Source organism: Dama dama, chromosome 3 (genome assembly GCF_033118175.1).
Source record: "Dama dama isolate Ldn47 chromosome 3, ASM3311817v1, whole genome shotgun sequence".
Taxonomy (NCBI): domain Eukaryota; kingdom Metazoa; phylum Chordata; class Mammalia; order Artiodactyla; family Cervidae; genus Dama; species Dama dama.
The window spans coordinates 28,695,195-28,714,992 of record NC_083683.1 but is presented as its reverse complement, the minus strand read 5'-3'; the positions used below and the strand labels follow the sequence as shown (position 1 = coordinate 28,714,992).

Genomic DNA, 19,798 nt, shown 5'->3' with positions numbered 1-19,798 from the left:
TGGAAGAAAAGTATTAACTGTCAAATAACCACATCTAGCTCAAAAACTACTAAGTATATATCACTTATGAATATCTATTATAACAATGACCTATGCTGTTCACATTTCTACTAATGTCTCATTTTTTTATTATTATTAAGACTTTATTTTTTAGAGCAATATTAAATTCATAACAAAATTGAGAGGAAAGTACTTAGACTTGCCATATACTCCTGTTGCCCCACATGGATAGATAGCCTCCCTGTTATCCATATAGCCACCACCAGATGATACTTTGATGCATTATCATTTAGAAGTCTATAGTTTACATTATAGTTTACTTTTGATATTGTACATTCTGAGGTTTGGAAGATGTATAATGACATGTATTAGTCATCACAGTATCGTAACAGAGCATTTTCACTGCCCTAAAAATCCTCTGTGCTTTGTCTATTTGTCACAGCCCACTCCAGTTCAAATCCTGGTAACCACTGATGATAAAAGTGACTGTCTCCACAGTTTTGACTTTTTCAGAATGTCACATAGTTGAAATAATACAGTATGTAGTCTTTTTAGATGGTGTCTTTCACTTAGTAAAGTGCATTTCAGGTTTCTCTATGTCCTTTTATGGTTTGGTAGTTCATTTCTCTTTAGTACTGAATAATATTCCATTGTAGGGATGTACCATTTCTCTTTTTGAAAGGTTATCTCTGTACCTATTGAAGGACATTTGGGTTGTTTCCAATAAGTACATTGCCTGCTCTCAAGAATTCAACAACAAAGCTGAATCATGTCAAACAAATGACGCTGTTAAAGAGCACCCAGTACCTGGGGCAGCTCTGTACACACTCTGACAACTTAACGTCTGGGAAACCAGCAGGGGTAATATATGAGATGGGCACATTTCAGCGGCAGTGTAGTAAGTGAAGCATGATAAGGAACATGACTTGATGGTCACGTAGCCTGAAGCAGCCTGACAGCACTGTATCTGACTTAAGAAACATCCACTTTTGGTTAATGACAATTACCTTGATTGGAAGATTTTTGAAAACAAAATCCCCCAGTACCCATGTCCACATCTACCGTGAAGTGTCATTTGTAAGCATGTTTGATTTTAAACACACCTGCATCTCTCAGGTCATTATTAACAGAATCTTCTTACATTAACATAATCTTCTATTATGCAGTTTTAGCAAAAAGACAAAACAGTGTCTTATTGAAACAGGCATACATAAAAATCAAAGGGATACAAAATAGTATTTGCATAAAGTTTGAATCTAATTTTCCTTTTAAATTGAGCAGGCTTACCCAACAATTTTTGTGAAGACGCTAAAAGTCCAGTTGTGCCTGTCAGATTGTATTAGTTATGCGGGCAACTCTACCTTCAAGCTGTCTAGCCCAGAGCCGACTGTGAGACGCGGCTGTTTCACACAGTAATTTTGGATGACAGCTTTCCCTGGGCTCCCGCAAGTCTAGGAGGCAATTATAAGACCAGAGGTCATTAACACCACATTTGATTACATAACATAATAAAATAGGAAACAATATATGTAGAGAAGAAGAGATAGGATTCCTAGGAAATAAATTTTTTTGTTTGTTTGTTTGTTTCCTAACTAAATTTATAAAGACTCTTGTGAATTTATAGCAACTAATATTCTGAGATTTGTACAGATATAAAATTTAGGCACTATATCAATTATTTTAGCTGATTTGTTTTCACCTCTCTAGTGTAATACTTCTGTTATTAAATCCAGGATGTATGGTGTGGAGAAGATGTATATCTTTATATCTGTAAACTTAAGACAAGTTATATCCAGATAAATGCAAAGTTAAAATCCAGAGCTTTCCACCAAGTATTACAAATAGAATTGCTTGAAGAATTTTCCATTTTCAAAAGAGGAGGAACCAAAATATACTAAGTTGGGGGCACAGCCTAAGGAAGTCATTATAAAAACATGTTGAAGTAGTTAATTTGTCTAATTTAAATGCTAGATGGTCAAGTCAGCATGCTTTCATGCCATATGCTTTCCTCAGAGCTATTTTTGAATTGCACAAATGTTAGATGCTTGGAGAATAAATTTTAGAAATGCTTTCTGTGGTTAGGGAGGGTGTTGGTGGTGTGTAGGAAAGCTGCATTTTAGCTCATCCTTTATGTTTTCTCTTCTCTGTCTGATTTACACTCATGATTTTTCAGCCAGTACTTACTCAGTTTATATGGTTGCAGAAATAAGGCCATTGTCAGTTCATTAATTAAGTGGCCCACAGAATGCAGCTTTAATTGAAAGATAAAGAGTGTTAAAATTGTAATTATGATGAACGGATTGTCATAGATTACTCTGGAGACTGCTGCCTGGTGTCAATGACATGAAATTAAAAGGCTGAATTCCCCTCCTGTCACGAAGCTTCTCTGGACCTGCTTTTAGGAGGTGAGGACTCATCTATGAAGTCAAGACCTTTTGGACATTTAGTTAGTGGGAAAATATATCATTTTTTCTTCAAATAAATCTCCTCGAGTAAGCACACCATCCTGAAATGAGGCAAAGAAGTCAGTAGTCTCTTTCCACCCTTCCATCTTTAATATTAGCTATCAAAAAATGCATTTGAAGACGAACCAGCATACTGTTCCCGTATCTGTGTTAAGCTGGCAGCCTGTAGTCTGCAGTGATTTACAAGGTGGAAAGAGACATGAGGAGAAGAGAAGAGGGAGGATGGCCTGAGGAAGCGCTGAATCTATACACTTTTCACCTGACCAGATCCTGTAGGCACAGGATCGGAGTCAATGTATACTTTGCTGATATATCTTTTCCTTTGAAAATACACATGGAGAGACCAAAACAGGAGAAGTTTCTTTGCACTAAACTGAGAACACCTCACTAACCTAAGGGATATTCACTGAGGTATTAGCAGCTCAGGCATAATATCCTGATGACCCTCCTTAGCTCACTTGCCAGCATGCACCAGCAAAACCACTGCTAAGGTACAGAGGCAGGCTCTCTCTCTTTGGGGAGCTGACAAGCTTGAGGGATGTTGATGCCAGCACGGATATTGTTGTGGATCAGCATGAGCCTTGCTAGAGCTATTTAGTCTCTTTCATTCAGGTTTTCTCATCCAGAAAGAATAAAGCTGTCATGATGAATAAATGATATAACAAATGTAAAGATCCTAACAATATCTCTAACCTATAATAAGTGCTCAAGAAACAATAGCTTAAAAAAAGGTTGAGGTGGGCAGGAGAGAAAAGAGGTAATACCAAGAAGTTAGTGTTAAAAATTGACAATAGAGAAACTAAATTTCATGCAGTTTCTGAAACTTGTAACTTAGAATTAGGAGGGCACAGAAATTAGATAACTTGTGTTGATTTCTAAGAAGTGATACCTTCTTCTGTTGTACAACCAAAACTAACCCAACATTGTAAATCAACTATAATCTGATTTTAAAAAAAAAAAAAAAGGAAAGCAGGAAGAAGAGAAGCCAAAAAAAGGAAATTATACCTTCAATTTTTTTAAGAAATGTCTTTTTTTTGCTCTCTTTTTAAAGGAACTAATGCTGTATATCATGAGTTGAATTGGTATTAAGAGGGGATTGACATAACTAGAAATGATTTGCTCTGAATAAAAGTATTTTGAGTGCTAAGTGCCTGAAAGTGTATACACATTTTGAGAGTAGGGACTTTAACTTGCTTCTTTCACTGTCATCTCCCTAGCATAGAGGGAGTGGTCATGTAAGTGTGTGTGGTGTGCATGAATCATACTAAAAAGGAAACAGGACATTCCCTTCTGTCTGGGAGGATTTCTGTGGCACTCTGTGTCCTGACCGCTCTTAAAATTCCAAGAAAAAAGTGCAGAGTGGGGAAAGTCATTTTGGTTCTCGGGAAAAGTAAGAATTTTGGCAGGCTGTGTTTGGGGAACAAAATGACTAGTTTGAACAGTTGTTGAATATGGTTTGTGATTGGCAACTGACCTACTAATTCTGTCTCAGTGATTCAGAGCAATCTCCTTTGACTTTAGATGCGGAGGAAGAAATGAAGTTTTCATCTAAAATTTATCCTTCGCTGCCTTTAGCTTCTGACAGTACGCTGTGTTATACATTATGTTCTGTAACTTACCTCTTTTCACACAAGATTGTATTTTTGAAACATTCACGTGTTATTATATCAAGATCTAGCCAACTTGTTCTGCCTTTTACACATGTGCATTTACTATATTTGATTCATCCATTTTCCTATAGATAAAAATCTTGATTGTTTCCATTTCTTGGCCACAAAACCAGCTTTCGTCATAATCTCTTCTGTGCTGATGTCTATAGTATATTTTCAAGAGCAAAATATAGACCATAAATCATTTCTCAAATCTATTTGGCCATTTCTCTTGGCTGGGAAATGTGTGGAAATACTGTTCTATGGAATATAGTTTAAGAAACTCTAGATTAGAGAAGTAACATATGGGTTAAATATGCATTTTTATTTTGAGATTGAATAAGACTGAAATAGCATGTCCAATGAACAAATGATAAATACGAATGTGTGATTTGGTAGGAACAATAGTATTACTTCATATATATGCAATAAAATATAGCAAAGAGTAACACCATTGCTATGTAGAATATAGGACAGTATAATTTCAGATATTGGAGAAAACAACAGCAATGAAGCAAAAAGAATATTGAGCATGTTCAGTTCAGTTCAGTCACTCAGTCATGTCCGACTCTCTGCGACCCAATGGACCACAGCACGCCAGACCTCCCTGTCCATCACCGACTCCTGGAGCCTACTCAAACTCATGTCCATTGAGTCAGTGATGCCATCCAACCATTTCATCCTTTGTCATCTCCTTCTCCTCCTGCCTTCAATCTTTCCCAACATCAGGGTCATTTCAAATGAGTCAGTTCTTCGCATCAAGTGGCATGTTATAAATGATCAAATTCTAACAATCTCAAAAAAAAGAAATGAACTCTTAATTATTTATACATTTTAAAAAGTGTTTTTGGTATTAAAACTAGCATTTATGAGATGAACTATTCACTTATTGTTACAAGGATTTACTGAATATCTACAATTTGTCCAAAACTCTGCTAAGTCCTAAAGCTATAAAAATAAACAAGGTAACAGCATTGTTTTAAAGGATCATGCTGTTAATTTGGAGGAGATGAACACATAACTCAATTATTATGAAAAATACAGTAACTGCATTGCTAGATCGTGAACAAGCTATAATAGATCATTAACAAGTCAAGCAGGTACTTTACAAATATGTCAGTTAGTCAGAGACGACAGGGAAAAGTATTCTTGGTAAAGGAAATAGTATGTGAAAGGAGTAGATAAAAAGAGAGATGAGAAAATCTAAAGGTAGAGATAGAAACAGGAAGGAGAAATCTTTGGTAGAGGCAGAAGATAGACCTGCTAAGAGGAAGGTACTAGAGAGCAAGAGTTACCTATTAGTCAACAATGCCTCTAAGCACATAAACCAGTATTACTTCCTGTGTGGCACTTTGGTGGTGGGTATTTTTCTGGGCTCCAAAATCACTGCAGATGGTGACTGCAGCCATGAAATTAAAAGATGCTTACTCCTTGGAAGGAAAATTATGACCAACCTAGATAGCATATTAAAAAGCAGGGACATTACTTTGCCAACAAAGTTCCATCTAGTCAAGGCTATGGTTTTTCCAGTAGTCATGTATGGATGTGAGAGTTGGACTGTGAGGAAAGCTGAGCACCAAAAAATTGGTGCTTTTGAACTGTGGTGTTGGAGAAGACTCTGGAGAGTCACTTGGACTGCAAGGAGATCCAACCAGTCCATCCTAAAGGAGATCAGTCCTGGGTGTTCATTGAAAGGACTGATGTTGAAGCTGAAACTCCAGTACTTTGGCCACCTGATGCGAAGAGCTGACTCATTTGAAAAGACCTTGATGCTGGGAAAGATTAAGGGCAGGAGGAGAAGAGGATGACAGAGGATAAGATGGTTGGATGGCATCACCGGCTCAATGGACATGGGTTTGGCTGGACTCCGGGAGTTGGTGATGGACAGGGAGGCCTGGCATGCTGTGGTTCATGGGGTCACAAAGAGTCGGACATGACTGAGTGACTGAACTGAACTGAACTGAACTTTGAGTGCTTATCAGTGATGAAAGCTCCTGATATGCCTGAAATGTGAATTCCAAAAGATCCATGAGGTCAAGTGCAACAACTATGCCTAAGTTATTTCCATATCTTCAGCACCTAACACAGGGTCTGGTATGTGTAGTTCAGTTCAGTAGCTCAGTTGTGTCCGACTCTTTGCAACCCCATGGACTGCAGCACGCCAGGCCTCCCTGTCCATCACCAACTCCCGGAGCTTACTCAGACTCATGTCCATTGAGTCAGTGATGCCATCCAACCATCTCATCCTCTGTCCTCTCCTTCTGCTTGCCTTCATTCTTTCCCAGCATCAGGGTCTTTTCAAATGAGTCAGTTCTTCTCATCAGGTGGTCAAAGTATTAGAGTTTCAGCTTTAGCATCAGTCCTTCCAATGAATACTCAGTACCGATTTCCTTTAGGATTGACAGGTTGGCTCTCCTTGCAGTCCAAGGGACTCTCAAGAGTCTTTTCCAACACCACAGTTCAAAAGCATCAATTCTTCAGTGTTCAGCTTTCTTTAAGGTCCAACTCTCACATCCAAACATGTCTAGGTGCACAATAAATGTTATATGTATGGATGGAGAGTTAGAGGGATGATATGTTTATATTAATCATTACTATTGAAAAATTTGATGGTTTTCCGTTTTCAGTGAGAAAGAAGCAGTGTTGCAGAAAGCAGTGTTGTAATCAAGGTGAATTATTTTTAGCTATGTGACCTTGAGCAAATTATTATTCATCCATGCTAAGCCTCAATATTCTCATCTAAAAAATAGGAAAGAGATGAAGTAATTCATATAAAATGCTAAGTTCAGCACGAAGTGGCTCTTGCTCAAAATGGCAGTTTCTATTTTTCAATGAAAAAGAAAGCTAATTAATTGAGAAAAGGTCATGTTTTGGATGGTTTGGATTTTCAAAGTTAAAAATATGTTTAAATTTAATCTGTTTAAAAGTAGGAAGCTCTGAAAAGTTTTGTGAGCTTGAGGAAAGTATAACTTTTCAAAGACTAAGGAAGGGCAAATTAGAAGGGGAAAGAATGTGGTCAGGAGAGGGGAAACAAACAACAGTCTATTGTAGCTATCCAGTGTGAAACAGCTTGTCTGAATTCAGACCCAGCTATACCATGACTAAGTGTCCAAGTTTGCAAATTTTATTCACTTATCTGGGCCTCAGTGTGTGTTTGCTTTTTTTAAGATTTTATAGTCATAGAGTAGTTTAGGGTCATAGCACAATTTAAAGGAAGGTGCGGAGGTTTCCCATGTTCCCTCTACCCCCACATACATGTGATCTCCACCGTTAATTCCATCCCACATCAGAGTGGTATATCTGCTACAATTGATGAACCTACGCTGATACATCTTTATTAGTGCTGGTCCATAGTTTGTAGAGATTTGGACAAATGTTTAATTACGTGTATAAGTCATCAAATACCACACAAACTTTTTCATTTCCCTACAGATCATCTGTCCTCTGTCTATTCATCCCTTCCACACCTGCAACCCCTATGGCAACCATTCATCTTTTTACTCTTCCCATAATTTTATTTTTTAAGAATGCTATATGGTTGGAATCATACAATAGTAGCCTCTTTCAGATTGGCTTCTTTCATTTACTAATATACATTGAAGGTCTCTCCATGTTTTTTCCTGGTTTGATAGCTCATTTTTTTTAGCACTAGATAATACCCGCTTGTCTAAGTATGCTACTGTTTGTTTATCCCTTCACCAACTGAAAGGCATCTTGATTGCTTCCAAGTCTTAGAAATTATGCATGGAGCTGCTATAAAAGGTGTATGCAGGTTTTTGTGTGGACATAGTTTTCAACTTCTTTGGAGTGAGATTTCTTTGGAGTGAGATACCATGGAGTAAGATTTGCTGAATTGTATGGTAAGCACTTAGCTTTGTTTAGCGAGATTTTAGTATCACATTACAGAGTTTCATTAGGATTAATGAGATAATCAATATAAATTGCTTGGCAGAGTACCTGGCATATGGTAAGGGCTCACTCAATGTTAATTAGCTCTGCTGTTATTATTAATGTTATCTAGGAAAAGTTGATTTAAAAAACTCAGTTCATATGACAGTATGGATGGAGAAGTTGGTACAGAATAGAGAAATGTCAGAGAAAAAGTGTAAAAACATTTGATGATTAACTCCATACAAGACAGCTGCATCTACTGCCGTCCTAGATTTTCAGGATGTCCTTGTCTCACACTTGTAAGCCTGCATGGAAGAAATACGCCACTTCCTAGATCTGCACACTCTCTTTGGACTAATTAAGAAGGGTCATGTCAGGTAATTATAAGTAATGGTTATGTAATACTCCAGATAAAGAAGAGGATTGCTGAAGGTACTCCAACTCTGAACCATACATAAATGCCAGGTCAAAATGGTATAGTGGAAAACCATTGGAAGTCTAGTCTGGAGAGCTGTATTCAGAACATACCTCACTATAGGTTATGAGCTTTGTGAACTTGAACTTTTATCTTGGTAATTCAGTTTCCTCAGCCATGAAATGGAAATGAGACTCCCTCACTTGTTATTGAGAGAGTAGATAAGATAATGAATATGAAAATAGTGCCTACTGGGAAGACCCGGAGGAATCGGGTGGAGAGGGAGGTGGGAGGGGGGATCGGGATTGGGAATACATGTAAATCCATGGCTGATTCATATCAATGTATGACAAAACCCACTGGAAAAAAATAATAATAATAATAAAAAAAAAAAAAAAAAAAGAAAATAGTGCCTAGAGTTTGCGAGAAAGTTAATAAATGTAAGACTAATCTTAATACATGGAGTCACTAAATAGCTTGTTCAGAGTCAGTGCCATGATAGTAAATTAAAAATGCAAAGTCATCCATTACCAGTAACATCTTGACTAATATCTGTCATTGGTTATGAACACATGATTGCTTCAGTGAATTTATAGATTCACACTTTCTTTTATTCACTAGGCATAAAAGCATATTTATTCTAGAGAGTTTTGATGACAAAATACATAGCAGAAAGCCAAAAAACAAAGTTCACTTATAATTTTACCATCTGGAGATAAGAAATGTTAAAATTATAAATTATTTTCTTCTGAGCGTTTTTCTTTCTGTAAGTTAAACCTCTAGAAAGATAATCCAGATATATGTTTCACTTAAAAAATGGTATGATATTAAATTTACAGATTTGATTAATATTTTGTCTTACAATATTCATAAGTATTCATGTGTTCATGCTAAGTCCCTTCAGGCATGTCCGACTCTTTGCAACCCTTTGGACTATAGCCCTCCAGGCTTCTCTGTCTATGGGATTCTTCAGGCAAGAATACTAGAGTGGGTTGCCTTGCCCTCCTCCAGGGAATCTTCCTGACCCAGGGATCAAACTCACGTCTCTTGTCTCTCATTTATTGGCCAGCGAGTTTTTTTACCACTAGCGCCATCTGGGAAGCCCTATTCATGAATATAGGATTAGTTTTAAAAAGCAGTGCAGGATCTTTGTTACTCTCTTCTTTTCTCCATCAAAACTATGCAGTTTATATGAAGAAAATTTTGTTTTCTATGCAAGTGTTTATTGTTTTCTTGTTGCTTATTTCCATTCTCCACTTGAATGATATACTCAGATAATATCAGCATTTAAGCAAGCAGCAATCAAAGGAGAAAACATTTATCTGTAATGGCAGCCAAATGAAACAATGAACTCTTTCATCTTGATTCTAAACTCTAAGTCTGCTCCGAGGTTTTTGAAGCATCCACTTGGTTTGAAGCCACTCAGAGAATCAGCAAAATAAGTGGCTTGAAGGACGCAAAAATATAAACCCTAAGCCTTTCCCAGCTTTGCATGATCATCATATTCATTTACTTTTTACTAAATTTGCCTTTGTGAAAGTTAGGTTAACCAAAACTGTCTCTCCGTTTTTGTTTTTTCTTTTTGATATTCTGACAGTGCTTTCCCAGTCTAGTGTCAGATTTTCCCAAATACTTCACACATTTGACAGCCATCAATTTTACTAAAGAACCACTGTAAAGAATTTAATAATAATATGTATATGTTAAAATTACTTAAAAATATTTATTTGCAAGTTGGAGTAACAGAATAGTTCAATAGGTGTTTTTGCCTTCTTTTTTAACAGTCTTTATTCTGTCTAAACATACTACCTAATGGTAGAAATACCCACATTGTTTAATCTCTGTTCCCAGTTTGGGGAAGAAAACCATTGACAATTACTCCAAAGTGTCATTTGTAATGGAGAAAGGATTACTCCAGAATATGTTGTTGTTGTTTAGTTGCTAAGGCGTGTCCCACTTTTGTGACCCCATGGACTGTACCCTGCCCAGGGGTTTCCCAGACAAGAATACTGGCTTCGGTTGCCATGTCCTTCTCCCGGGCATGTTGCCGATCCAGGGATTGAACCCCCGTCTCCTCCTCGGCAGGCAGATTCTTTACCACTGAGTCACCTGGGAAGCCCTCCAGAATACATTACCTGTGTTCATTTATTGAAAATAAATACTAATTGAGCACCCACTATGCCTTAGACACTAGAACTTAAGCAGTGAATTCAGTTGAAGTCCCAGTTTACGTGGAGCTTAGCTTTCAGAATGAAAAACTGAGCAATACATAAATTAAGAGGAGAATCTTAGATAATGTTATCAAGTCTTAGATGCATTTACTATTTTGTAGGATATAGGTGTATTCTCTTTCTTCATCGTATTAAATAAGTAAACTTCTTAATCTCTAAATAGTATTTTTTTTAAGAATTTTAGCTTGGTGTTGATGGTGGCTGTTTTTTCCTTATGATACGAAAGTCTAGATACTCAGTCTAAACTTTGTGATATGGAGTGAGACTGTAAGATCTTCAGAGTTGTTCACAAAATTAGCAAAGTTTAAATTATTCCATATTATCAATATGCTATCATACTAATGTTAAATTCAGTATGCTATATCTGATACATTCTGAAATATATTTTATACTCTCATCTGAACAGTGTATTATCAGAATATGTGTATGTTAAGTATCATGGGCTAGCATTTCTTCAGAGTTGGAATGAGGTTGATTTAATGACAGCAATGTATGTATACATAACAGCAATGTATAGTCAACTAGGCCATTTTTTTTCTATTCCTTACACTCAACAGTTTATATTTTGATGTTTTTTTTCCTTCCTGCTGGAATACATTTTTTAAAAATCTGGTATATGCCTTCAAATTTTTTTTATTCCCCTTTCAGGAATTTGCTGCTCTGACGAAAGAATTAAATGCTTGCAGGGAACAACTTTTAGAAAAGGAAGAAGAGATTTCTGAACTTAAAGCTGAAAGAAACAACACAAGGGTAAGTATAAATCCGCCTCTGCTTGGAGGTGATTCCGCAGTTCAGAGTCTTACTTCTAACACAGTCACAAAAACAGAGGCCTTTAAAGCTTCAGAAAGGCTTCGTGCAGACACCAACTCACTGTCTGTTACTTAGAGTAAGAGAGAGTATACTACAAAACTCAGAACGGGAAGACAAGAAACCGAAATTACAGCCTTCCCTACTAAATCACGGTGTTGCCTTAAAAAATGTTAGTGTCTCTTCTGACCTTTGCTGTATTGGACTTTAAAAGGAAGAGTGGCATTTCAGTAGTGAGTTCCAGGCTGTTTTGTAGTGGAGTTAGATGGGTCATGCTTCAGAGACTGGGAGTGGGTCGGATGGTCAGGTCATAGGTTTGAAAGGGGAGCATGATTTTGCCTTCTGGGTACTATGAGGGAATGACCTGACCTTCATCCTCACCTCACCCCAGAAAAATAATAATTTTTTTAAAAGATATTAAAAACGTAAATTCACTGAACGATGACTCTCCTAATTAAAGGAGGCATACATATCTTTTCTATTTTAGAAGCTCATGAAGGAGACTTCCAGTTATGATATTTTTATTTCATGAACCTGATGGAAATTACAGTATTCTGCTCTTGAAAACCCATGCATTTCTTTAATCACATGACCTTATTTTCTAGTTCAGAAAAAAACTTTACTAAATTTCAGACAGTGTAAATTGTCATATAACTCATAAATGAGAGAAGTTTTTCTAGTAAAATAATGTAAAGTAAAACCACTTTGGTGTGACTGTAGTTCGATTTCAATATGAAGTAAGTGAAAATATTTGAAGTGTTAAGAGTTCTGGCAGATTAATACTGAGAAAGTAAGGTATGTTAATTGTGTATTCATTGTATGCTTGGTCTTAGATAGTAATATAAAAATGACAACTCAATATTGTAAGACAAAGCATGAATAAAGCTGGAAAACATTTTTTCTGCCTTTCTAAAAGCAATGATGTGGAGGATTTTTGTTGTTAATTACATCAAGGAAAATAGATTTATGAAGTTTTCCTTGTGCAAACCTATTGATTTATATATAACAACTTAGTTACATAATCACCTCCCCCACCACCTCAAAAATATCCAGGTCTGAAAATCAGAAAAACTTTTCTCTTCTCCCATAATGCCCTATTAAATGTTGCTAAGTGTAAGATTTTTGAATAGATTTATGTAATAGTTTCTCCTTCTATGTGGTGTATTTTTCTTCTTGCTATAAACGCCCACTTACTGGTCATGGAGAGAAAACAACAAAGGAGTGTGATCTCACACCCAAAGAGAATTTTTTATTAGATTGTGGGAAAGTTTGAGCAGAACTGAGTGTCTCCATTTCTAGGGTCCTGATAAGCTTGTGACTCTCTGTCCACATTGAAAGGTTAACATATGCTCACAAATTGAAATATATAACACAGAAAAGACAGTTTATAAAGAGAACTCATAAGTGGATGGAGGTTTTGTTGTTATTTTGAGTATCAGCAAAAACAATAGATCAAAAAGGTATGATATTTGAGTGAATTATATCTGTTCTCAAATAGAAAATAGAATTTTCAGAGGAAGGTGAATGAATAAATTTTTTCTTGTATATCACACAGTAATAATGATAATAATATAGTAACATATTAATTAAACATGAAATGTCTTTCTCAATGTTTTACATGTTTAACTCACATTATCCTTACAGCAATCCTATTGTCCCCATTTAACTGATGAGAAAACTAACATAGTAACTTGCCCCAAGACACACAGCTCATAAGTGACACACCCAGAGTCTGCTCTGTGGCTTAAGCAAAGGCTATATATTTTAAAAAGCATATTCTTGTTACTCACAAGTAATGTGTGACTTAAGGGATTATCTCTAGGTAAGAGCAGAGTTTGTTCAACTTCTTGTAATTCAGTCCCAATCTGTTTAGTAATCTATTTTCTATCAGTTGTGTGGAAAGTAATGTGCTAGGAATTTATTCTGATGTCACAGGTAAAAGCTGTGGCCATTTATCATTTTGTCACTACAGATAAACCTGATCCTTGACCCCAAAATAAAAGTGTACAAGAGAAAAAACAAAGTAATCACTAGAGTTGCTCTTAAACCCAACCGCCTCAAGTAATTAAATTGAGAAAATCCAAATAAAGTCATCTTACTGTTATTCATGATTGTACAAAAATAAAAACTTCAAAAATTGTAGTGCATATTTACAGAAACATTCAAAAATCTTTATTGTTTAATGTTTCCACACTAAAAAGAATGTAGCAAAAAATGATGAAACAAAATTTGTTATTTCTAAAACTTCTCTAACCATACCCAGGCAAGTTGTTTTTGTAGAAAACAGCATTCCTGCCATTATTTCAACATATTGAAATCAACTGCTGAAAATTACCATATTTTTGCAGAATTATTTGAGTTAATGAAAGGGTGAGGGAAAAATAGAAATATATAGTTATTATTTCTTAATACAAGAGTAGAAAAGTTCTGTTGTTTCATTTTTGCTGTTTGTTGTTTTAACTGCTCTGGTACCTGAAGAGCTGAAAGATGACTTATTAACAATGTTTCAGAATGCAACTAGGAGAAGGCAATGGCACCCCACTCCAGTACTCTTGCCTGGAAAATCCCCTGGACTGAGGAGCCTGGTAGGCTGCGGTCCATGGGGTAATGAAGAGTCAGACACAACTGAGCGACTTCTCTTTCACTTTTCACTTTCATGCATTGGAGAAGGAAATGGCAACCCACTCCGGTGTTCTTGCCTGGAGAATTCCAGGGACGGGGGAGCCTGGTGGGCTGCCGTCTATGGGGTCGCACAGAGTCGGACACGACTGAAGTGACTTAGCAGCAGCAGCAGCAGAATGCAACTATTGCGTGACTTGGAAAGAGAAGTTAGGGTTTCAAGAACTAGTCTTAATGTTGGTCATGAATAATGACACTATAATTTCATTTCACAGGTCATAAACTAAAAAAGAAAAGACAATCATCCTTAGTTTAAATTAAAGACTGAGTTTGAAACATTCCTTGCTATGCCCTTACTTTTGTTTTGAACCAAAAGAATTACATTAAATAAATGTTCAAATACAATCAGACACTAAAGAAAAGCTTCCCATTCTTGATAAGCCTGTCTGTATAAATTAAAATCCCTCTAAAGTTATTTTCTTGAGGAGTAGAAATTACAATCCAATTGAGAAAAGGAAGACCCTAGTAGTTAAAAGCAAGTAAAATATGTGTGTGTTTGGGTTCATGTGTATTTTTTATGAAGTGCTACAATAGGATATGACAAATACAAGAGTGAGTAAGGGACAACATATGTTCTCCCTACAGCTATTCAATGTGGGACTCAAGCATGTGCATAAAACACATTGTTGTTTAGTCACTAAGTCGTGTCCAACCCTTTTGCAACCCTATGGATCATAGCCCACCAGACTCCTCTGTTCATGGGATTTCCCAGGCAAGAATACTAGAGTGGGTTGCCATTTCCCTCTCCAAGGAACTCTTTTCTTAATGTGAAAAGAAAACAAGATCCTGTAGGGTATCTAAGCCATGTTTGAGAGTAAAGGATACTAAGTGGACTGACTAAGAAAACAATCGATTTGAATGTTTTCATTTTCAGATGTTGCTATTGTGTTATTTGACCACAATATTACAGAGGCCAAATTAATTTACAGGGCAGAATACATTTCTACTTGAATACTATATGTGACTGAAGATAATTGCACGTAAGGTGATATTGTAGAAAGACTTATAGTTTTACAAATTTAGTTTAAAAATTTTCAGTGAGGCAATATGTGTCTATGGATGTAGGATTTGATATGTTTGTGTATATACATATCTAGGCTGTGGTCATTTAAAGTGAATTCCAACAGAAATTATGGGCCCCTCACATAGTCCCTCCATCCCTTTGAGTGTATGCCAAAAGGTGCCTTCTGCAAGACTCATTAAACATTAGACTAAAGATTTATTCCTAGCAAAGGTGTACAAATTAGTAGACTGTTAGTGGCATCTTAGGTAAGTTCCTTTTTATTTGTAATAGGTTTTCATTTGAAGCTTAAAAGCCATAGCTACCTTCTAGATTAGAACATTTTTTGGCCACATTCTCCAAGATAGATAATTTACATGCATTATTACTTCAGTTCAACAAGTATTAAGCCTCTATTATATAGAATATTTTTCTAGGCATCAAAGAGTGTTCAGAATAGTTAAATTGTCAAACCCTTAAGGAGTCTGGTTTATATCACTAAAAACACAACTGTTTTTGTTATTATATGAATGAGAGTTCCCAATTGCACAAAACAGTACAGCTTGCCATTTTACTCAAGAAGGCTCTAATTAAAGCCTATGAGAAATGTCTAAACTGAGCTTACGTGCACAATTTCTAGGACCACATTTCTTAGCTTTGTAAGTTTTTCTTCCATCCCAAGTCCCAGAAACACGCAGCTTCTGCTAATACCTGTACCAGCAAGAGGGATGGCCCTTACCCAGCGTGTTACCTCACCTGACTCCCCTCAGAATCTCTCCTGTGCAGGGGGCCGGCTCTTAAGTCACATGTCTGCCATCTGGTGGTAAACATGCCTGAGAAGTGTTTCTTGGATTGTCTGTTGGAATGATGGCATTCAGAATGTGGGGACCTATCTAACATGGAAGATGTATTCAAAAGATTTGAGGCAACCTGAGATGTCAGCCTGCATTACCACCCACATTTTATCATATTTGTTTTCGTATTAAAATTCCAAAAAGCAGCAATACTGATGTGTACCTACCCAACAATACAAATAGACTTCTTAGGCAAACATAAAATCTCCTTTTCACAAAAAAGAAGATTCATAGTCTCTCGTTACTGTATTCAGCTATATGCATATGGTTCTTCAGTGCACAATTATGTTCTCATTAAATATCAATATTATCTTAACATTTTGTAACCTATGAACTACTTAGGTATTCATCAGAATTAATATCAGATCAGTTCAGTTCAGTCGCTCAGTCATGTCTGACTCTTTGCGACCCCATGCACTGCAGCACACCAGGCCTTCCTGTCCATAATCAACTCCGGAGTTTACTCAAACTCATATTCGTTGAGTCAGTGATGCCATCCAACCATCTTATCTTCTGTCATCCCCTTCTCCTTCCGCCTTCAATCTTTCCCAGCATCACGGTCTTTTCAAATGAGTCAGTTCTTCGCATCAGTTGGCCAAAGTATTGGAGTTTCAGCTTCAGCATCAGTCCTTCCAGTGAATATTCAGGACTGATTTCCTTTAGGATGGACTGGTTGGATCTTTTTGCAGTCCAAGGGACTCTCAAAAGTCTTCTCCAACACCACAGTTCAAAAGCATCAATTCTTCGGTGCTCAGCTTGCTTTATAGTCCAACTCTCACATCCATACATGACTACTGGAAAAACCATAGCCTTATATAGATTGACCTTTGTTGGCAAAGTAATGTCTCTGCTTTTTAATATGCTATCTAGGTTGGTCATAACCTTCCTTCCAAGGAGTAAGCGTCTTTTAATTTCATGGCTGCAATTACCATCTGCAGTGATTTTGGAGCCCCCCCCAAAAAAAAGTCTGACACTGTTTCCACTGTTTCCCCATCTATATCCCATGAAGTGATGGGACCAGATGTCATGATCTTAGTTTTCTGAATGTTGAGCTTTAAGCCAACTTTTTCACTCTCCTCTTTCACTTTCATCAAGAGGCTCTTTAGTTCTTCTTCACTTTCTGCCATAAGAGTGGTGTCATCTGCATATCTGAGGTTATTAATATTTCTACTGGCAGACTTGATTCCAGCTTGTGCTTCATCCAGCCCAGTGTTTCTCATGATGTACTCTGCATGTAAGTTAAATAAGCAGGGTGACAATATACAGCCTTGACGTACTCCTTTCCCGATTTGGAACCAGTCTGTTATTCCATGTCCAGTTCTAACTGTTGCTTCCTGACCTGCATACATATTTCTCAAGAGGCGGGTCAGGTGGTCTGGTATTCCCATCTCTTTCAGAATTTTCCACAGTTTATTGTGATCCACACAGTCAAAGGCTTTGACATAGTCAATAAAGCAGAAATAGATGTTTTTCTGGAACTCTCTTCCTTTTTTGATGAATGTAAAATAGAATAAAAAGTAAAAACATAATGGGAAAATAATTTAATATATGCTATGTATATGACACAATAAAGTAGAAAGATCTTCTTTTCTCCAACTGGTCACAAAGTCCTATTAGGAAATATAAATTCCAATTCTAAACCTTGATTCCTGGACCTATGTATATAGACCCATACATATCCTGAGAAAAACTGAACCTTGCTTTTATCATTAATTCTGAGTGTATACTTACTACGGAAAGAGAACATCCCAGCCTAGCAATGTGTTGTCTCTCAGCTTAAATCAAAATAGATTCTTCCTTGGGTGACTTAACCATTCTTTAGGATTAGCAGCTTCTGAACGATGTGATAGCATGGTAAAACCAGGACTGAGAGCATCAGTCAATTGCATTAGCCCTTTCACTGTATTTTTTTAGGAGGTGGTGCAAAATTAGTGTTGTGTCTGATAACAGGATTGTTAGCAAAAATCTAATAAGATGGTGTTACTGGTAGAGGCATAGCCATTAGAGAAGGCAAATCTATATTCAGAAAAAGTGTTTATTACAGTAATAAAAAACAGCTGCTTTTTTAATGGGAGGGTTTGACTTAATCTGCTTGCTTCAAAATGGATAGTTGGTTTCCAAGTATATTGTATTCAGAGGTTCAAGGTTGATGGCTATAGCAAATAACTTGGCTGTTCGTCTGGAGTAGTATCAACCTTAGTACTATCAACCTTAATGATGAGAAGCCCATTTTGTCAGGTCAATAAATAAGTCCTATCCCTGAAACCATGGTCACTAGTTTATGCCCACTGAGCAAATGCTGTGGTAGTCAAACAAATAGGCCAATATCCACTGGATGAATCATCTTGTCTACCAGATTATTGGAAAGCTTTACACCAGTGAGTACCAAAAATGTAGTTTTAGCTTAGAGCTAATATCCAAAGAAATGTTTGTATTCTCTTTTCCTTAGCAGTTACTACATGGTTGTAGGTCCCTTTAGGGAAGATTTTCTGATTATCTATTGCTTTATATCAGACCACCCCAAAATGTAGTGACACAATCAATATTTTACTACACTCACAGTTCTGTGGGTCAGAGATTCAGAAAGGGCACGGGTATGACAGCCCTTTTCTGCTTCTTAAGTTTTGGGCTCTCAGCTGGGATGACTTGAGGCTTCCCAGGGGGCTCAGTGGTAAAGAATCCACCAGCTGATGCAAGAGATGCAGAAGACACAGTTTCAATCCCTGAGTCTGAAAGATGCCCTGGAGAAGGAAATGGCAACCCACTCCAGTATTCTTACCTAGGAAACCCCATGGATAGAGAAGCCTAGCAGGCTACAGCCCATGGGATTGTAAAGAGTTGGACACGATTGAGCACACACACAGTGACTGGTAAATGATTTTTTTTTTTTATCTGAAAGTGCAAAAAATATATAGTGTTAGTTATTTTTCACGGTGGAAATACTCCCACTGTTGCTGATTTCAAACTACCAACATGCTGCCACTGAATGCAGAGTTGGGAAAAAATGCACAGTAGTGAACCATTATATAGTATTTCTATTATTCAAATACAATTGAAATAAGCAACCCCATGGACATTGGTAATAGTAAAATATAGTAAGATAATTAGGAAATGATATATTTTGAGTGTTTACTGTTTTTTAAAATATTTAATCATTTGTTCTTGTTCAATCTCTAAGTCATGTATGATTCTTTGCGACCCCAGGAACTGCAGCACACCAGGCCTTCCTGTCCTTCACTATCTCCTGGAGTTTGCTCAGACTCATGTCCATTGAGTCATAAGCTTACAGAATTTAAGCTTTAACTAACTGTGTTTAACCACAAGCTCACAAGATTTCTGAAAATTATCCTTTCTCATAAGATGGTATGGGACAACTTTAGCATATGGTCTTTAGGTGGTGACTCAATATCTGCAGATTGAAAGGTCTACTTGTGAGATGACTTCTTTGCTCTTGTGTCTGGCACATAGGCTGGAGTGACTGAAAGACAGACAGGTCTGACTGGGACTTTACATGTAAGAACCTCCATGTGAGCTCTAGGGCACAGTGGTCTCAGAGTAGTGAATTTTTATGCAGTGGCTCCAGGACCTAAGAGCAAGTGTTCCAGTGAACTAGCTGGAAACTTCATTGCCTCTTAGGACCTAGACTCAAAAGTCACAAATTGTAACTTACAACACAGGTTGGTTAGAACAGTCACAGACCTCCACAGATTCAAGCAGAGGGAACACAGGTTGTGTTTTGCAAGGTAACTGCTTTATGTGAAGTCACGCATGGTCATCAAGACAAATAAGACGTAACTTATCAGTGAA

General features: G+C 36.9%; 1 protein-coding gene across 6 annotated transcripts in view; it reads left to right on the top strand.

Annotated features, from left to right (window-relative positions):
* The window catches only part of PPFIA2 (PTPRF interacting protein alpha 2), a 329,308-nt gene that overhangs the window by 112,888 nt on the left and 196,622 nt on the right, over positions 1–19,798 (top strand). For all 6 annotated transcript variants that reach the window (XM_061125227.1, XM_061125217.1, XM_061125256.1 and 3 more), the window contains exon 2: positions 11,300–11,401. In XM_061125227.1, the coding sequence (XP_060981210.1) occupies positions 11,300–11,401 (102 nt within the window). The remainder of the gene's footprint in view (positions 1–11,299; positions 11,402–19,798) is intronic.